A 17,687-nucleotide genomic window follows, 5' to 3' on the forward strand; every position below is an offset into this window, starting at 1 on the left:
GTTGATCCCTTCAGAGTGGACGATTGCTGCAGCTCAGACCGTGATCCAAATCTATCACGTTCATCGTGCGTCGACGTTGACCGCATGGTACCATCAGACCTTGTTTCTGATCAAGCGGAAGCCCTCCGTCACGTCCTGGAGTCCTATATCGTGACATTTTCGGCTTCACCAGCACGTCCTTAATCCGAATGAGTGCTGGTACTCATCGCATCAATACTGGTGACGCGAGTCCCATTCACCGACGTCCATATCCGTGTTTCCACGTCCGAGCGTACAGTCATACACAGGAAGTCGAAAAGATGCTTGCAAAAGACATAATCGAGCCCTCCTGTAGCCCCTGGGCTTCTCCTGTCGTCTTGATCAAAAAGAAGGATGTAACGTGGTGCTTTTGTGTAGATTATCGGCAACTCAACAAAATTACGAGGAAAGATGTTTGCCCGTTGCCTACAATCGACGACGCCTTACGGTGCCAAGTATTTTTCCACTACCGACCTTCGATCTTGCTATTTGCAGATCGCTGTTGACGAGATGGACCGTGAGAACACCGCATTCGTCGCTTCTTACGGTCTTTATCTCTTCAAATTTATGCGCTTCGGTACCGGTAATCCGCCGGCCACATTCGAAAGAATGATGGACTCATTGCTCCAATGGTTCAAATGGCCAATCTGCTCCCATCTTGATCTTTTAATGGCGATTATTGAAGTTTTTCGTCGAGCCGGACTTCAATTGAGCTCTTTGAAATGCCACTTCGCTCGTCGTTGAATAACCGTATACTTGGCCACCTCGTCGATGCCGCAGGAGTCCGCACGGATCCCGGGAATATTCGCGCTGTCACCGACATTCCTGTTACAAAGTTTACAAAGACGTTCATAGTTTTGTGGGATTGTGCTCCTATTTCCGATGCTTTAGTAAGGACTTCGCCATCATTGCACGCCCACTCACAAACCTCGTGAAGGACGCCCCGTTTTCCTGGTGCACTGATGAAGCCTCATCTTTATCTCAGCACACGACACTCCTTACAACAACGCCGATTTTAGCTCATTTCGATCCATCAGCTTCAACCGAGGTTCACACTGACGCTATTGGCCACGGCATATGCTCGAGCAATGCTATTGCAACACCAACGCGGACATGACCGTGTTATAGCCTATGCAAGCCGACTGCTATCGACCACCGAGCACAACTATTCAATCACGGAACGTGAGTGTCTCGCTCTTGTGCGGGCAGTGGCCAAATTTTGCCCATACTTATACGGGCGTCCATTCCGTGTAGTCACCGATCACCACCGGTCTGATGGCTGGCCTCACTCAAGGATCCCACAGGACGCCTCGCTCATTGGGCCCTACGTTTACAAGAATACACATACAAGAATATACATACAGCTTGCTTTACAAGAATACACTTGCACAAGAATGTACAAAACAGGGCGGTTGCGTCAAGATGCGAATTGTTTATCCCACTACTCTTTGGAATAAGCCGCCCATGCTGACACCTTTCTAGACCTTTTGTCTGTGACGCAGCAACTCAACCTCGGCAACGAACAAAGCTGGGATGTTTCTCTGCGAGACATCATTGACAAGCATGAGTCAATGCCTCACGACGCATCTATACAAATGCTCCTGGTCAAATACGGGGTCCTGTATTGCCGTAACTTCGATCCATATGGACATGCCTTGCTCCGTGTCATACCAGCAGATCTTCGTGCGACTGTCCTCAACCAACTTCATGACGCTTCTTTGATGGGCCACTTGGGCGTTTCTCGCGCATACGACAGTGTACGTCGTCGTTTCTTTTGACCTGTCATGGTCTTGTCGGTTTTGTTCGACGCTACGTCGCCGCTTGTGAGCTCTGCCAGCGCCGCAAAAAGCCATCTTCCGCACCAGCTGTATTCTTTCAGCTGGTAGGGACGTTCCCACTGAACCTTTTTTTCTAGTTAGCCTCGACCTGCTTGGCCTATTCCCGATCTCTAGCTTGCGCAACAAATGGATTGTGGTCGCCAGTGAATATGCGACACGGTACTCTGTCACACGAGCACTTCCAACGAGTTGCGCAACCGATGTGGCGGACTTTCTGGTATACGATATTGTTTTAGTATATGGAGTTCTACGCCAACCCCTCACTGACCGAGGCCGGACCTTCCTCTCAGCTGTTGTTGATGAAATCTTGCACTCTTGCTCTGCTAAGCACAAGTTTCACACTTCGTACCATCCGCAAACGAACAGTCTAACGGAGCTCCTAAACTGGACCATAACCGACATGCTTTCTAAATACGTAGCGGCTGACCATGAGGACTGGGACGTTCATTTGCCATATGTGACGTTTGCATATAATTCGTGGCGTCACGACACTGCCGGCTATTCGCCATTCAATCTTTTACACGGCCGGGAGCCCGCCCTACGCTTTGACACTTTACTGCCCTCGGTCACTGAATATGCCGGCGAAGCCATCGCGCGAGCCGACTACGCTCGCCAACTCACCCACAGCCGTCTTCAGGCCTCACAAGAGCACCAAAAACAGCTCTACAATTCCCATAATAGAAACGTGCACTTTACACCGGGTTCCCTTGTCCATTTCTGGTTCTCCACTCGGCGTGTAGGACTTTCTGAAAAACTGCTGTGACACTACACTGGACCGTACCGCATCCTTCGCCATGTGACGGACGTTACATATGAGATCGTTCCAGCCGATCCAACGTCATCATCGTCAGCTTCTAGTGACACCGTGTACAAAGCTCGACTGAAGCCTTATCACCCTCCTTCTACCGCATGCAAGTAGCTCAAACACCGTGACGGTGCTTCTACCGCCGGAGGGTTACGATACAGAACAGCTGCAGCCTTGCTGTATGAAAGAGAAAGACGACGACCATAGGCGTATCAGCCGGTGGGGCAGAAAGGCGCTCGCCCCCCCCCCCCCTCTGTGAAACGTTTGGGGAGGCTGAGCCCCCAACTTTCGACAGTGGTCACTTTTGGCTGCACACTAGGGAAACGAACTAGTAAGGCGTAGTTTTCCATCACAATAGTAATCACTCAATTATGTTCTTACTGGAGAATGAACTCGTTACGAGGCTAGTGCCATCTTGTTCGCCGAGCTCTGTGCATCGCATATAGTTTTAGAAATAAGTTACTCGTAACAATATGTAATGCTTAAAAAATTAGATAGCCAACCATGCAACCATAATTTACGCTTCACTAACATTAGGGTCTGTTTGAAAAGTAGTTCTGAGACCTGGCATGGCTATGTGGTAGAACAATTGTCACGCACATGCGGAATGCTGGAGTTTGATTCTTGCTGGGATCGTGACACTTATAATTGGCTTTCGTCGAGTCAAGGCTGCTGATGTCAACTTTTTCTTAACGCTCACGCGTTAAAATTACCCACGTGTGTTCTACCGTTCCTAAGTAGATACTAGGTGTCGATCACCTGTGGCACACACTCGCATACCAGTGGCACTGTGACATTATTCATGTCTTGACCAGCGCTTCATATTCGTCCAACCATCTTACCCTCCCATACTAACTTTGGTTCACGCCAAGTTAACGGAGGGATGACGAAAGCACCCAGACGTAAGCGGCTCGATAGATAGATAGATAGATAGATAGATAGATAGATAGATAGATAGATAGATAGATAGATAGATAGATAGATAGATAGATAGATAGATAGATAGATAGATAGATAGATAGATAGATAGATAGATAGATAGATAGATAGATAGATAGATAGATAGATAGATAGATAGATAGATAGATAGATAGATAGATAGATAGATAGATAGATAGATAGATAGATAGATAGATAGATAGATAGATAGATAGGTAGGTAGATAGGTAGGTAGGTAGGTAGGTAGGTAGGTAGGTAGGTAGGTAGGTAGGTAGGTAGGTAGGTAGGTAGGTAGGTAGGTAGGTAGGTAGGTAGGTAGGTAGGTAGGTAGGTAGGTAGGTAGGTAGACGGACGGACGGACGGACGGACGGACCTCCAAGTCCTCCTAGCTTGAGGCAGCCGGACAGGATATGAGAAATGGTGGCGTGAGGTTCGCCGCAGAGGGAAACATCAGGGGAACTGCCACGGTAGTGGGACATAAACTGAGGGGAATATGGAGTGCAGGTTTGGATAAGTCTCCATAAGATTTGTTGGAAGTGCGCAAGAAAGATATTTGGAGCAGGATCAGTCCGATGGTTCAAACAGGGTATTTGCAGAAGCTCTGCAAAAGTGTGTGCCCACTCATTCGATAAGCCCGAATCGACGCTGTCCTGAGCCCGGCAGATCAAACCTCGGGCCAATTTGTCGGCAGCCGCTTTCCGGGGTTTCCTTAATGAGCCTGTACTCAAGGGAGGTGTACCATACGCGGTAAAATTTCTGTGCGATGTTCAACAACTGCCAGGCAGGGGGGCATGTGGCGTGCCTCTGGCATAGACTTACAGAGCAGAAAAAAATAATCAGTGAAGACGTACTGTGAATTGGATTGTGCGAGGGCTAGGGCTATGGCGGTCTCTTCTGCCTCTTCAGCTGTAGAGCCTGAAGGGAGGCGGTGAATCAGGGGATGAGGTAGAGTAGGATTCTCGGCAACTGCTACAGCTTCTTGCGCTGTACAAGTGGCATCTACCCTAATGACATACGGAGCTTATCCTTAACTCTTGTGAAGGGCTTTCCGATTTGTTTACCATGTGTCTTCAAAAGAGTGAATGTTTGATTTTAGATAATGCTGTCAGATAGTTTGCATGTGTTGCATCCTACCTGTGTTGTGCACTTTCGAAAAACGGATATATTTCAATGATGTGCAAAAAGTTAACGCTTGAAACTGGCGCCTTATCCTGCCTTGTTTTTTTCCCGTTGATTTCCTCTTCACGCTACTGTTATTTCGTTATGCATTATCGAAATACCTGAATAGCGATGCCGAATTATTTCACTTCGAGCTTGCAGCTTTTTCTAGCGATGTGCTATTGACTTATTTCCTAGTTCAATATATTGATGCGCCTAGTAACATCCCGATTAATATGTTTTCCACCTATGTGATCGAAAGTTCCATCTTCAAGCACACATTTTAATAAGGAATTCAAAAATCATCCTTGTTTTGCACGATATGTAGACCTCTATATATTATACCTGATTTACTTTGTATACGTATTTATTTTATTGACTCCAAGTTATTTGGATATTGCAAGCATTATGTCACCAGACCAAGCGTAAGACCCACATTTATTCTTCGCTGCGGTGGCAGAGGGCTGCTCTGTACGACAAACGAATATTGCACTTTAGGATATGGCAATACTTGTTCACTTATTTCTATTTCCTCGTAAGGTTAAACTTATTCTCCGCAGATATGCTGGTTTCTTCGTCACGGACGGGGTGTCTCGCCTGGCCATAGTTATTCATCGTGGAATCTCGTACAAAGCTTATGAATACATCTTGAAAAGCAAGGGGAAGACTAAAAAATAGATCTATCATCATAATCACTGTCATTTGGAGAACGCAAGACTAGCACACAATTCGCTAGTATAAAGAATTTAAAATTCATCCTTTGTTCTATTCGTGAGTGCTTTACGAAATTTCATCACAAACACCTATCAACTAGCTCAGCTTACTATATTAATAAACCCGGCCCTAAAAGCAACCCTTCCAACAACATTCCAAATAAATCTATCAAAGAGTACATTGTGACGTAACTGTCTACGTAAGAGAAAATAGTCCGTGGAGACATCGAACGACCGCCCGCGAGGAGTACTGCGATCAGCTTTATCGCGTTCTTTCGAAACACCAAAGTGTTTCATGCAGGGCTCCACCATGGCTCCGCCGACGTATTTACGCAGCACCCGACTCGAAACCTCTAGACCACAAAACTTACGTCGCGGAGCCTGCTAACAGCGAGCTATTTATACACGCCACATACCGTTGGTGGTGCGCAGAGCTCAGAAACTTCAGCACGTTTCTGTCTTCAGTAACGAGATGGCGTGAAGTGCGCGCGTTGGGCGATGCGCGCGCGAGCCGGCACAGGACGTGGGGTGCTCGTGCGCGTACATGCGTAATGATTGTGAATGACATGCGTCTTGTGCTTGCAACGTAAGTTTGCTTCGAAGTTACAGTGGTTAAAGGGAGTACAAAGGCTACCTTCGCTAGCTTTCGCAGCCACGTTTGCGAAAAGAGCGCGCTGCTCACACACGAAGAAGTAAGAGTCGAGCGGTGACAGTTGTTAGTCAGTGCTGGTTATGCGTGTGCTCATTTCGTGCGTGTTTCTGCTTGAGCTGCCTGCTGTTCTTCGCATGACATGAGCATTTGTTGCTTGAGCATTCCTTCCTTCGCTCTTGTGGGTACACACTGCCCAACAAATGCTCAACTGCCCCTGTGAAGAACCGTTTCACATTCGTTCTATAACGATTCCCAGACAAAAGAATCTGCCACGTTCCTTTTTTTTCTATTTGTTCCATTTCTACCGCTTTCAGGTGTCGTCATGCTTCGCTGTGCTAATCTGGAGCTACATCTTGAGTTACCTAATGTTCGTTGCGTGCGAAGGTCCCACTGCAAACTTGGAAGCGTTGCTCTTTCGGCGTCGCCGACCCCAACGGAGCGAGTGCAAGGGCTCGAACATGAACGGAAACCGAGCGGAAGATGGGAAAATGCAGATGTGTTTCGAGAACGAAGTTGCGTATTCTCCAACACTGGACTCCACGTCCGTAGCAAAGGGGTACCGGCTTTAACGACAGTTCATGTCGGACCACTACAACTACAACCATGCTGCCGTAATTAAACTTTAGAAATACTCACGTTGTAATCTCACGTCTGTCCTTCTCACTATTCTTTCTCTCTCTCTCTCTCTCTCTCTTTGCCCACCTGAGTCCTGAGTGTGTGTACTTGTTTGTGGTGCAGTGTTCTGTTTTTATGTGGTGTTGCGCAATGTCAATGTGTTGTGTCATGTGGCGCAATGTTGTGCCGTGCAGCCAAGTGTGAGAGTTCCACGCCGCAACAACCCCACACGCATGGTGCGTGCTGTACCAACTCTCAGGAAAGGTTTTAGAGGAATTAGATAGATGGGTTCTTTTTATTAGATATCGGATGTTTTTTTGTTTTTTTTTTTTAACGTAAGGTGACTGCTCCTACTTATGCTTCATATATTCGTTTTATCAGAGTCAGAAATCTCTATGAATTCCTCGAATTTTATCTCTCTTCTGAAATGAGCTGTCATATTATTCGACCATTTTTGCTGGTTCGAAAATGTAGATACACACTTTTGAGCTTGAAAAACCCATCTTATTTTTTTTTGCTAGAGCCTTTCTTTCAAATATATTGATGACAACGTCAGATGTGCGCCCATGTGCTCGAACTTGAAGCTATTCTTACTTTTTTTTTCTAAATGCCAGGCTTCCCTAACGTAACACTTCGCGTCATTGAGACGTTGAATTAAGTTTTTCTGAGAGTAAACAATGTACATGAGGAATTCCGTTCGTCTATTGATGTATTCAACTATGATTTAAAGTCACACAGTGGCCCGACAAATAATTCAAGTCTCGCATGATGTTTAATATGCGCTGTTTATAAACATGAACTTAATTTTTTGAGTAACACATTGTTTTCACATGATGTTGCAGTGCCAGATGCTTCAAAATCATTCAGTCCTACTTCAGAGCTAATTAACAAAGCATTTCAAAAACTAAACTGTACACGACAGTGACAAAAAATTGTTGTACTACAGCCGTAGCGATTCATGGCTAATACTATTGTCGCAAGAGGAAACGACAAACAGGGACTCGAAGCGAACGACTGTTTACTCAGCCACTGCAACCAATCACTTCTTCGCTCTCTTGTTCTGCCACCAACACAGCGTGGCATTACCCTCTCCCCAAACAAGAAAAAGAACAATAGGTGTCGCATGAATTCCACGGCTCCGAAAAACAATAAAAGGTAGCCGAAAATGTTTGTGTTCATTGCGAAGCACAAGGACAAGATTTAAAGAAAGAAAAAGAGATAAAAGAAAGAACTTATGATACACGCGAAGTATAATCACTTCCACATATCCACACATATTGCATACAACCACATCAAAAGCGCGTCTAGCTAGAAACATCAGTTGGGGTTCACTAGAGAAACCTACCTGTAACAAAGAACCTTTATTCCTGACATAGGATAAATTAACGTCCATAAATAATATTGAGGTAGTGTAATGAAATAGACCATTTTTATGGTACAATGCTTAGCTATATACCACGTCAATTAGCACATCAGTCGGTGACCCTTAAAAAGACTCTGAACACGAATAGTGACGCAATCACCATTCGTGTGATGATCATTCGAATTGTGACATGATTGTGATGATCACGAATAGTGACGTAGTGGTCGCGTAGCAAGTCCCTTTTGATGTCCGGTTAGGTGCAGGTACAGACGATGTTGAACGGCCCATTGCAGTATCCTCCTCTATGACCGTAAGTACTTCGGCATTCTTGGGAACAAGTCAGCAATGAATTCGGGCATCCAAGACCTGCACGAAGTAATGCAAAAGTGTTCACTCACTGCACCGCTGCAACCCTTCGAGTCCAAATTTCCAGTATTAGGGGGAGGGAGGAGGGAGATCTGTACCTGGCGCCATCTCTTGGCGGCAGCAGGGGCATCCTGCCTAAGTGATTAGGACAAAGGCGAAAAAGTCATATCTTCTGAAATTAGCTAGTTATCAAAAACGACTGTCCGCATCTATACAGCAGAGACGTACTGTAACAGTTCGGCGAAATTTCGGTATCGCACTACAAGGTTTGTGGGTTCCCAAGACAATTGAACATCGCCCATTTGAAATAGACGGGGCCCTTTTGTAAAATAATACAGTTTGGAAAGCTAAGTGGTTTGCAGGGCGACACTGTAACTTTACCAGAATGGTCATTTCAATTAAGTCTCTGTTGTGTAGAACCCAAAGTTCTTTATGATAATTAGTTTTTTGTCAAATATAATTTTTATAGCGGAAGCTGTATTGACTAAGAGACACAAAAAACTGTTCACAATCGGTGTCACGAGCGGTCTTCATTGGCTGCACTATCAGTTACATCGTTTTCAGTGTCTTACTCAAGCAACCATGCCATTGGCTGCGATGTGAGTGACTTGTCCATGCCGTCAGCAGCCGGGGTGCCAAACACACGCGCATCCGTTTCGATACTGGGACCTCCCACATGGGTAAGCCACGAACAACCCTTGAAGAGCGCCGACAGCGGAAACATGAGCTCGAATCATCCGGTCCGATGGTGCAGTACGAGCCCAAAAACAGGCCCGGGGGGCCGAGGGCTGACAGAAACCGGTGATACGGCAGCCTTCCAAGCAGCGCTTAATTGCGAACGGCAATGCAAGCGTCAGCGGTGGGCAGATGCTGCAAACCACGCCGCCGAGTTTACTTGCGATGTCAAACCATTGCAACATTGCCACGTAGAAAAAGCATTGTTGCGGGCACGACAGCGTCAACGTGACGATTGCGGCAGTGCGTTCGCTTTGGCGAACGCCTGCTTTCAGCGGGAATTTCTCCAGCGGCACATTCACTTCAGCTGCGATGTCTGTGACCGCCTGTTGTTCGAGGAAAGCCACTGCGATTAACGCATCGCGAGGCGCATTTAACCACTCATTAAATTCCTCCATGACCGTTATCATCAAGACACAATGTGCGGCATGTGAAATAAACACTTTGGTAAACCCCAGTGGAAGATCGGTCAAATCTCATTAAGAAGCACGAACCTGTAACCAATAATTGTACAAAGCTTCTGTGCAGCGTCGGGTGGAACGCTCTGCTGAACACCAGGCCCCGTGTTTCAAGTTTCGCTGGTTAACCATTTGTACGGAATCCTGGGGTGGTGATAATTTTTTCACCTATTCAGTATTCCGTTACGGCAAGCCGCTGCTGTCCCCGCGAGGAAAGATGGCGCTCACATACATATGCCCCCATATTCTGTTCGCGTATACGCGCGCACGTACGTTCGTCTAATAATATGTGTGTGCTGGAAAGTTAGACATGAGGTGTGTCCCGGTCTTTAACGTGGCAGCGCATTCTTTCAAAAGAACAGATGCATAAGCAGGATGGCGATGACTGGCGAGAAACATTTATTGACCCTAAAGTTGTCTACAAGGAGAGTTACTCTATCGAGCCACGCCTGTCAGCCACCTCCACGGCTCTATTTAAGGCCACAGGCTGAAAAGAGACTGTGCAGCGAAATTCTATACGATACATGAAAGAACGCTAGAGAAAAAGCATTGAAACGCGCAGACGTTCAGATAACATAGGGTTCATTGAAGCTTAGTCTCAGCAACACGACAAAATACGGGATTCTCTTGCATTTCATTTGTACACACTCACACTCACTTCCAATGATGTAGCGATATCAGTATACAGCACAAACAGTTTACAAGCGAGGACTGATGTGTTATAACTTATTATAAAATGGTGTAGCACATTGCGATAAGATTATTATCAAACGTGCTTCCGTATTTATGCATTTTTTGTCACTACAAGGAGAACTAACTACATTCGGGGAGGACGAAATTTAAGGCGACATCATTGGTGCCCTTGATAGGTATTGGTGTCGCAGCGTGCAGATATAACTATGTTGTGCCCTCATAAACCATAATTGGCCGCACTAGTTTTAGTCAGTTCGTCAAATATTATTCTCACACAATTAAATGTTATTACAGATGAAATATACAGACGAGGGTCCCAAAGTCGCAGACTGCAGCGTGACCCTCGGTAAGAATAGTTAACAAGAAGTCTAAAAAGGAAAGAAAAATTGTGAGCATGTGAACAGCAGTAAAAAATATAATTAAAAGACAAGTAATATACAAAACTATATACATAGGTTTAAACACATTGGTACAGTACAAAAACTGAGGAGAAAAAACTAACAAAATACTTGTAACACAAGTGACGCATTGTGATGATCAGAAAGGACAACTTATATACGTAGCGATATACTGAATTGCATAAGTTTACATTTCTAAATAAAAAGGCTCAATTCCTTATTCGAATTGATGAGAAGATGATGAATTTTCGATAACCAGAAGTAAAACATTCCAAAGTTTTATGGCAATGGATGTCGAGCTCATTTTGCCGTAGTTAGTACATAGTATAACGGGCAAGAGAAAGTTAGAGTTGAGTGCAAACCTGGTATTATTTTCATTAGTAAGATAACTAGTATGAATAAACTCGTATGAGAGCTGTTAGTTAGGAGGTTTATAAAATATAATAGTGAGATAATAATTAAACAAGCCTGATATATGTAATATGGCATGGTCGTGAAGTACTGGAGACGCTTTGGTAAAGAAGTTGCTATTAGTGATGATTTGATTGGCTTGGTTTTGTAAGTGCTGAATAGGTGATAAATGGCAACAATATGTATTACCCCAGAATACATTGCCGTAGATGCTGTGACTGTGAATGAAGGCAAAATATAATGATGGTAACGCACCTTTAAAAAATGTGACTTTGATCTTATTAGAGCTGTTATGCCGAATGTACATAAACATTTGTGTTTAACAGAAAAAATATGATCATAAAACTTAAGGTTACAATCTAGTTTAATTTATTGTAAAGATGTAGAGTTCAAATCTGAGATGATATGACCATTTCTAACCAAATCAGGTTTACTTCGTAGTATTCTTTGGACAGTTCTAATGATCACGAATATCGTTTTGTTAGGGTTGGTGAATAATAAATTGTAAGACACCAGGCAACAATTCGTTAAAGTTCACTATTAAGTTCAGAGATTATGCTGGATAGAGATTTATCATATAATGCGATGGTAGTGTCATCTGCATACAGCACACACTGTGAAGAGCTAAGATGTGATGGTACATCATCAATAAATAAAGTAAATAAATAAATAAAAAGTAAGGGACCAAGTATAGATCCCTGCGGTACACCTCGGTTAATAATTTCTCTATTAGAATAAATGCCACCCGTATATACTGTTTGCTATCTGTTAAAAAAGTAACTTCTAAAGAAGTTTAGCACGGGACCAGTAATGACAAATGTCTCCAATTTTATAATAAGGATGTTATGAATAATGGTAGTAAAAGCTTTAGTAAAGTATAAGGAAAGAGATGCAACAAAATCTTCATTGCCAAGTGAGTGACGAATGTAGTCTGTTAGCGATAATAAAGTGAAGCTAGTCAAACTTCCCGTACGAAAACCCCATTGGCAGGGATTTAACCAATTTAGCTTTCTTTATAAGCATTTATTCGTTTACAAAAAAATGTTTCTACAATTTTACTTGTTGATGATAGAATATAAAGAGGGCTATAATAAAACGCGTCGCATTTATCATCTTTCTTGTATACTGAAATAGTCGCTGCCTTTTTTTTTTAGAGAACTAAGAAAAACGCCGCTTTTGAAAATGTGAATAATTATAAGGCAAAGTGTCTCAAAAACGAAAGGTGCAACAATTTTCAGTTGGAAAACAGAAATGATGCCTAAAGCAGCACTGGTGTTTTTTTAGAGCGAACAAAACAGAGCACACTTCATCGTCGGTTATGCAAAATAGGAAAAAATAGCGATTACATCATGTCGTCAGCTAGATACGCAGAAGCTGTTTTACAACTATCGTATATGCCATATAAATAGTCAATGAAATGGTTGACTATGGTAGAAGCCTCGCTTACAAATTTCCCTTCGTAATTTATATCATTGCATGTATCATCAGTCTTCGGGAAATTCATAAATTTTCAAGTAGATTCTACTGTTTCTCATGCTTTGCAAATTCATTTTCGTAATATAGTTGTTTCGACGTCTTTAAAAAAGTTTTTCAACACATTACAATACGATTTATATCGAGCAACCAAACGAACATTAAAAGGTTTTTTTAGTCTTTCTGCATAATTTTTTTTTATCATACTGGTTAACAGACCTTTGGTTACTTATAGATTGCGTGTAAACTTAAAATGTTTCCTGTATTTGACGGTAGTTGTGTTAGTACGGACAGCTTCTAAAAATATGGAACAAAAACTTTCAAGAACTAGTTCTGGCTCTCTCATTAATATAATAGATGCCCAATCTCTATCTGATATAGCGCTAACAAAGCCATCTCGGCATAACTTCGAGGAAAAGTAGGTCAAGTTGAATTGAGGAATTTCTGCCTGAACTTCGACGAATATAGGTAAAAAGTCAGCGATACGCGTATCTAGGACAACCGCTAGTGCATATTGTAAAATGTTAGTTAAAGCATGATACGAAGTGTATAGCTTCCATGTGCAGAATACCTTTATCGTTCTATATTGATTACGATGCCAAAATTATATGAGCATGTATTCAGGATGTCGCCACATTTCTTTCTTTCTTTCTTTCTTTTTTTCTTCCTTTCTTTCTTTCTTTCTTTCTTTGTTACAACTTATTATCATATAATAAAGTTCGCTTAAAAGTCGTTAAACGCAGCGTTTGAAAGGTAACTGACCGAGTAACTGCTGTAACATGCTGTAATCGCTTTTTTTTTTCGTGTACCTGACATGCTCCCAGCTGATAGTGACAGTATTGACAATGAATAAATTGAGGCGCATACGAAGTACGGCGTATGTGACGCGTGACAGGTCAAAATAACAGTTGGAAAAAAATACTCAGAGTTGAGCCAGCACAAATCTATTCACTCTTTCGGGAAACAATAATTATCAGGAGTTTAATAATAATAATAGCGAGAAAGTGTGAAGTTTTCAACCCTTTTTTATATTTATTGCTACAGCTTTCACAAATCATGGCATGCGGTACATTTCTGGTCTGCCCGAAGTCCCGTCTCGCCACATACTCATTACACTAGAAGCGCTATCACTCAGCGAGGCGTTGCTTTGGGTTAGTTGACCATTCATAATTACAAGCTTTATAGTACTCTTACTCGTTAGCTGGATTACGAGATAGTAGAATGGGATGGGATTGAACGTGTCATATCTATAAGGGGCAAAGTTATTATACTGAGTTTTCGCTTACTGCAACTTACCTATGTCGAAGTGGGTCACTTCGTATGCTGCTGCCATGTCCATCAAAGCGCCGAAGGCAAACACGAGAAACACGAAAGTCAGCAAGTAGGTCCTCATCCTGTAATATATATATATTTTTTTTAATGAAAGCATTGCGTCGTGTCTTTCTGAAATTTCGTACGAAGACATGCGAGCATGCTGTACATGCTCTTGCTATAAATTGCAAACGTTTTAAGGTTGTTTTAAATACACTCTGTCACGTCACCAACATGTACAGTACGATCCTTTTTTGAAGGGAATCAGAGGGAATACTCGAATAGCCATCTTTCGTATCGTTGGCGCTCAGAGTGCAAGTGGTTGTGAATACCTTGTACATGGCGTTGGTCGGTCAAAAGGAGTCAGAACCGTCAACTGCTATGCAGCAGAATTATGCGAATGTAAGCCACTGTTCTTTTGCAAGGGAGTGAAATCCGCACATGCCCTCCAAGCGAGTGTTTCCTTGAACAGTACCGATAAAATCAGACCTCAGATATCAGTCTGTACAAATAAAATCAGACCTGTCTAGAGCAGCGGAGTGCGTGATTGTCGCCACTGTTGTTGGCCGCTGCTTCTACCTACCGTTGTCTACAAGCTTCCATTCATGTTTAAAGTATAGCACAAAGGCCTATCATACAGTATAATCATGTTTAGTATGATTGCGGCGTCGGTCTGTAGATATTCCTGCCGAAAAAAAGCAGCTGGAGTCACTGGCTGGGTGCTCTAGAGGAGCGTGATCTTTACAGTCAAATCGACCACGTAGGCAAATTCCATGTCGAACACGAAGTGTAGTGAACAGAACCAAAGCCGTCACTGTAATCATAAGGGAGGGCCTAAGATACCTTCCCCAAAAAACAGTGACGAGCTTTATTATACTTTAATAAGGATTAGGCACCGAGTGATGAGTAAGCTAGCTAGCCGAGCTCTGCCTTCGAATGACTGTATAGGATGAGGTAATACGCTATTCATCTGTAGCTAGACGATATAATGCCTATAGCATACAGCGTGAACCATTTCATACATCAGGAACCTCGTGTTTCAAGAAAAAAAAAAACGAAATGCGGTGCTGTCGTGTAAACGTTTGCCGTACGTAGCCGTACGGAGGCCCCACTTTTGCACATTAGTGCTGCCGCATTCGACATACTTCAGATGTAATTGGCCGGCAGGCACAACGCGTTTCTGCATTCGTGAGACTGTTCTCGCACGTACTTTTCGTTAGTTGTAATGCAGTCGTGCTCAGTGGAGCGTAACGTCGGCCAGAAACTGGAAGAGGCCGTTCGTAACATTTTCTTCTTTTTTTCCTTTTTTTTTTTTGTCGGGGCGGAAGTTCGGCGTTCGCTCTTGGAGAGCTCATACTATCGCCTTCTGTTGCTGAGCGCGCGGAGTTTTCAAGCAGATGCCAACCGAGCACTTGTGGTGCTACGTACCTGATTGCGTACAAAACCCCAATGCAGGTGTCGAACAGCACCAGACAGCCACTAACGGAGAAGTTAAGATAAACCAATTTAATAGGATGTAGTTCATTTTTGTTCTTCTGTTTGCTCTCGTGTTTTACTTAGATATACATCACATTGACAAAAGCATTAAATTGCGAGGAAATTGTCTCCATTTAGGGAAGGCAAGCTTTAGTAGTTGGGTCAGTATCTGAGGGAGTTGGATGCGACAAGGGCGAAATTATAGCCTTTTAGCTATATTGAACGGCTACGTCGCAACTGAGATTGCGCAAACAACGTGCAGTATACAGTCTTAATGGACAGACATCGGGCCAAGAGTGTGTGTTTATAAAAACGGAGGACTATGTGCCGCTGCACACGTGAGAGCCCTTTTCATAACGCATAGAGGAAAAGGTCTCGTCTTCAAAAATGGGCACAAGTGGTTTAGAAAAATTGGCAGATCCTACGTACTGTGGGAATCGACGATAAGCGAAGCACGAATGAGGAAGGTTGATATGTCACTTTAAATCGAGCACAACGTTACGAGATGGACGTAAATTATTCCGTACATAACTTCCATGCCATAAATATCATGTCTCGATGTGTCATCTCTCCACGTAATACCAAATTTCGCATAAGCTAGCGAAACGGCCGCGAGCATTCTATGAGCGTAGCATGTAGGCATGTTTTACAGGACACACATATTTTGATTATTATGTTTGGACGGCTCATTTACCTTAGTCGTAAATTCACGTCACCTTATACCAAACTCATGTCCTAGAATGGGAACTGTTAGGGATGGAGAATACCTTAGTAACCTGCGCTTCGCCGACGACATTGCATTGCTGAGTAACTCAGGGGACAAATTGCAACTCATGATTACGGAGTTAGACAAGGAGAGCAGAAAGGTGGGTCTTCAAATTAATCTGCAGAAAACGAAAGTAATATACAACAACCTCGAAAAGGAGCAGCGCTTCGAGATAGGTAATAGGGCACTTGAAGTTGTAAAAGCCTATGTCTATTTAGGGCAGGTAATAACCGCAGAGCCGAACCACGAGATTGAAGCAACTAGAAGAATAAAAATGGGGCGGAGCACATTTTTATTGGGGCGGAGCACATTAATGGGGCGGAGCACATTTTAGAAGAATAAAAATGGGGCGGAGCACATATGGGAGCTGCCACGTGCGTGGCAGCTCCCATAGACACCAGCGCCAGAGTCCCCTCTAGTGTATATTAAGAAACTCTATGGCCTACTTAGCGAAAATAAGTCATGCTGAGTGGGAAACAAGCCCTGTGACGGAGTGTCCTTGTATAATAGCAACAAGTGTAAATAAATCTCCGCTTTATATTCGATTATCTTAAATAAACGGGAGCACATCAGTACGTACCCATAATGTTCAGAAAAGCCAAACGTAACCCTTTCGCAAAATTGCTACTCTGTCAGGCCGTAGACAACCTGACAAGATAATCGAAGAACCAAACACAATAGTCATAACTGGTTGTATTAACACTCCTTTGCCAGTCTATGTGTATGGTGGCCCCATTTAAACAGCGTGCGTCATGCCTGAACGCAAATGAAATACAAAGTGGCCCCTCCCATCGAAAACATGCCGCATTCAACTTACGTGAAATGAGGGCAGGATGCGGAGTGATGTCTTTCTTAGTCCTCTCTCGCGCTTCGAGTCTCTGAACCAAACCGAGTGTCACGAAGCCCGACCGAGGAGTAGGCTTTAAAACTTTCCCAGCACACTCTATAGCTCGTTGACGGCAACAGGTCGAGGGGAAATCCTGCAGCGTCACTTGGTAGCGGTGGCAGAGAACAGGGCGCAACGGTAGAAAACACGGGCGCCTTCATGTGATCAATGGGTCACCACGATCGGGAAAACATGAGGCAATGAGTGAGTGGGTGGGTGGTGGTGGGAATGGTGTAGGCGCTTTCTTGTTCTCTTTCTTCTCAGCCACCGCCACGGGATCTCACAAATGCACGTCCTTCGACAACGATGTTTTGGAAGGGGGGTGCAGGGCTTCCCAACCGGAGGCGGACGTGGCGACCCCACGTGCTAGATTGCGACCAGGACCGAGCTGGTGAGAGAGAGTACGGGAACCCTCGCGTCCGTTGTACTTGTCGCGTGAGTAGCGCAAACAACGTTGACCCCAAAATAGAGACATGAGCGTCGTCACCGTCACTCAACGTAGAGCGTAAGAACCGATCAGGCCACCATGCACTCGTGGCCAGAAAACTGCAACGGCGTGCCCAAGGGGTGTACCAGTGTGTGCTGCTGTATGCGTGCCCCTGCATTAGCGTAA

The 17,687-nt window shown here is 43.9% G+C and overlaps 2 protein-coding genes across 2 annotated transcripts in view; one reads left to right on the plus strand and one right to left on the minus strand.

Moving 5' to 3' along the window:
• Nucleotides 1-6,758, plus strand: part of LOC119173854 (nose resistant to fluoxetine protein 6-like) — a 45,759-nt gene extending 39,001 nt beyond the window's left edge. Inside the window, exon 16 of the mRNA XM_075894501.1 lies at nucleotides 6,438-6,758. Within this exon, the coding sequence (XP_075750616.1) occupies nucleotides 6,438-6,692 (255 nt within the window). The 3' untranslated portion in view covers nucleotides 6,693-6,758. The remainder of the gene's footprint in view (nucleotides 1-6,437) is intronic.
• Nucleotides 6,759-7,488: 730 nt separating this feature from the next.
• Nucleotides 7,489-17,411, minus strand: LOC119173442 (defensin-like). Its single transcript, XM_075895531.1, has 3 exons — nucleotides 17,006-17,411; nucleotides 13,932-14,029; nucleotides 7,489-8,467 (listed from the first exon to the last, which is right to left on the minus strand). Exons 2-3 carry the CDS (start codon nucleotides 14,026-14,028, stop codon nucleotides 8,355-8,357), a joined length of 210 nt encoding a protein of 69 aa, XP_075751646.1. The 5' UTR covers nucleotide 14,029; nucleotides 17,006-17,411; the 3' UTR covers nucleotides 7,489-8,354.
• Nucleotides 17,412-17,687: the final 276 nt, after the last annotated feature.

The sequence above is a fragment of the Rhipicephalus microplus genome, chromosome 5, assembly GCF_043290135.1.
Source record: "Rhipicephalus microplus isolate Deutch F79 chromosome 5, USDA_Rmic, whole genome shotgun sequence".
NCBI classification, from domain to species: Eukaryota; Metazoa; Arthropoda; class Arachnida; order Ixodida; family Ixodidae; genus Rhipicephalus; species Rhipicephalus microplus.

Excerpts from the sequence above, each read along its gene's own strand:
- LOC119173442 (XM_075895531.1), bottom strand. The coding sequence starts at position 14,028 with ATGAGGACCTACTTGCTGACTTTCGTGTTTCTCGTGTTTGCCTTCGGC. Across the intron at positions 8,468-13,931 it reads AGTGACCCACTTCGACATAG|GTCTTGGATGCCCGAATTCA; the intron begins GTAAGTTGCAGT and ends TACTTCGTGCAG.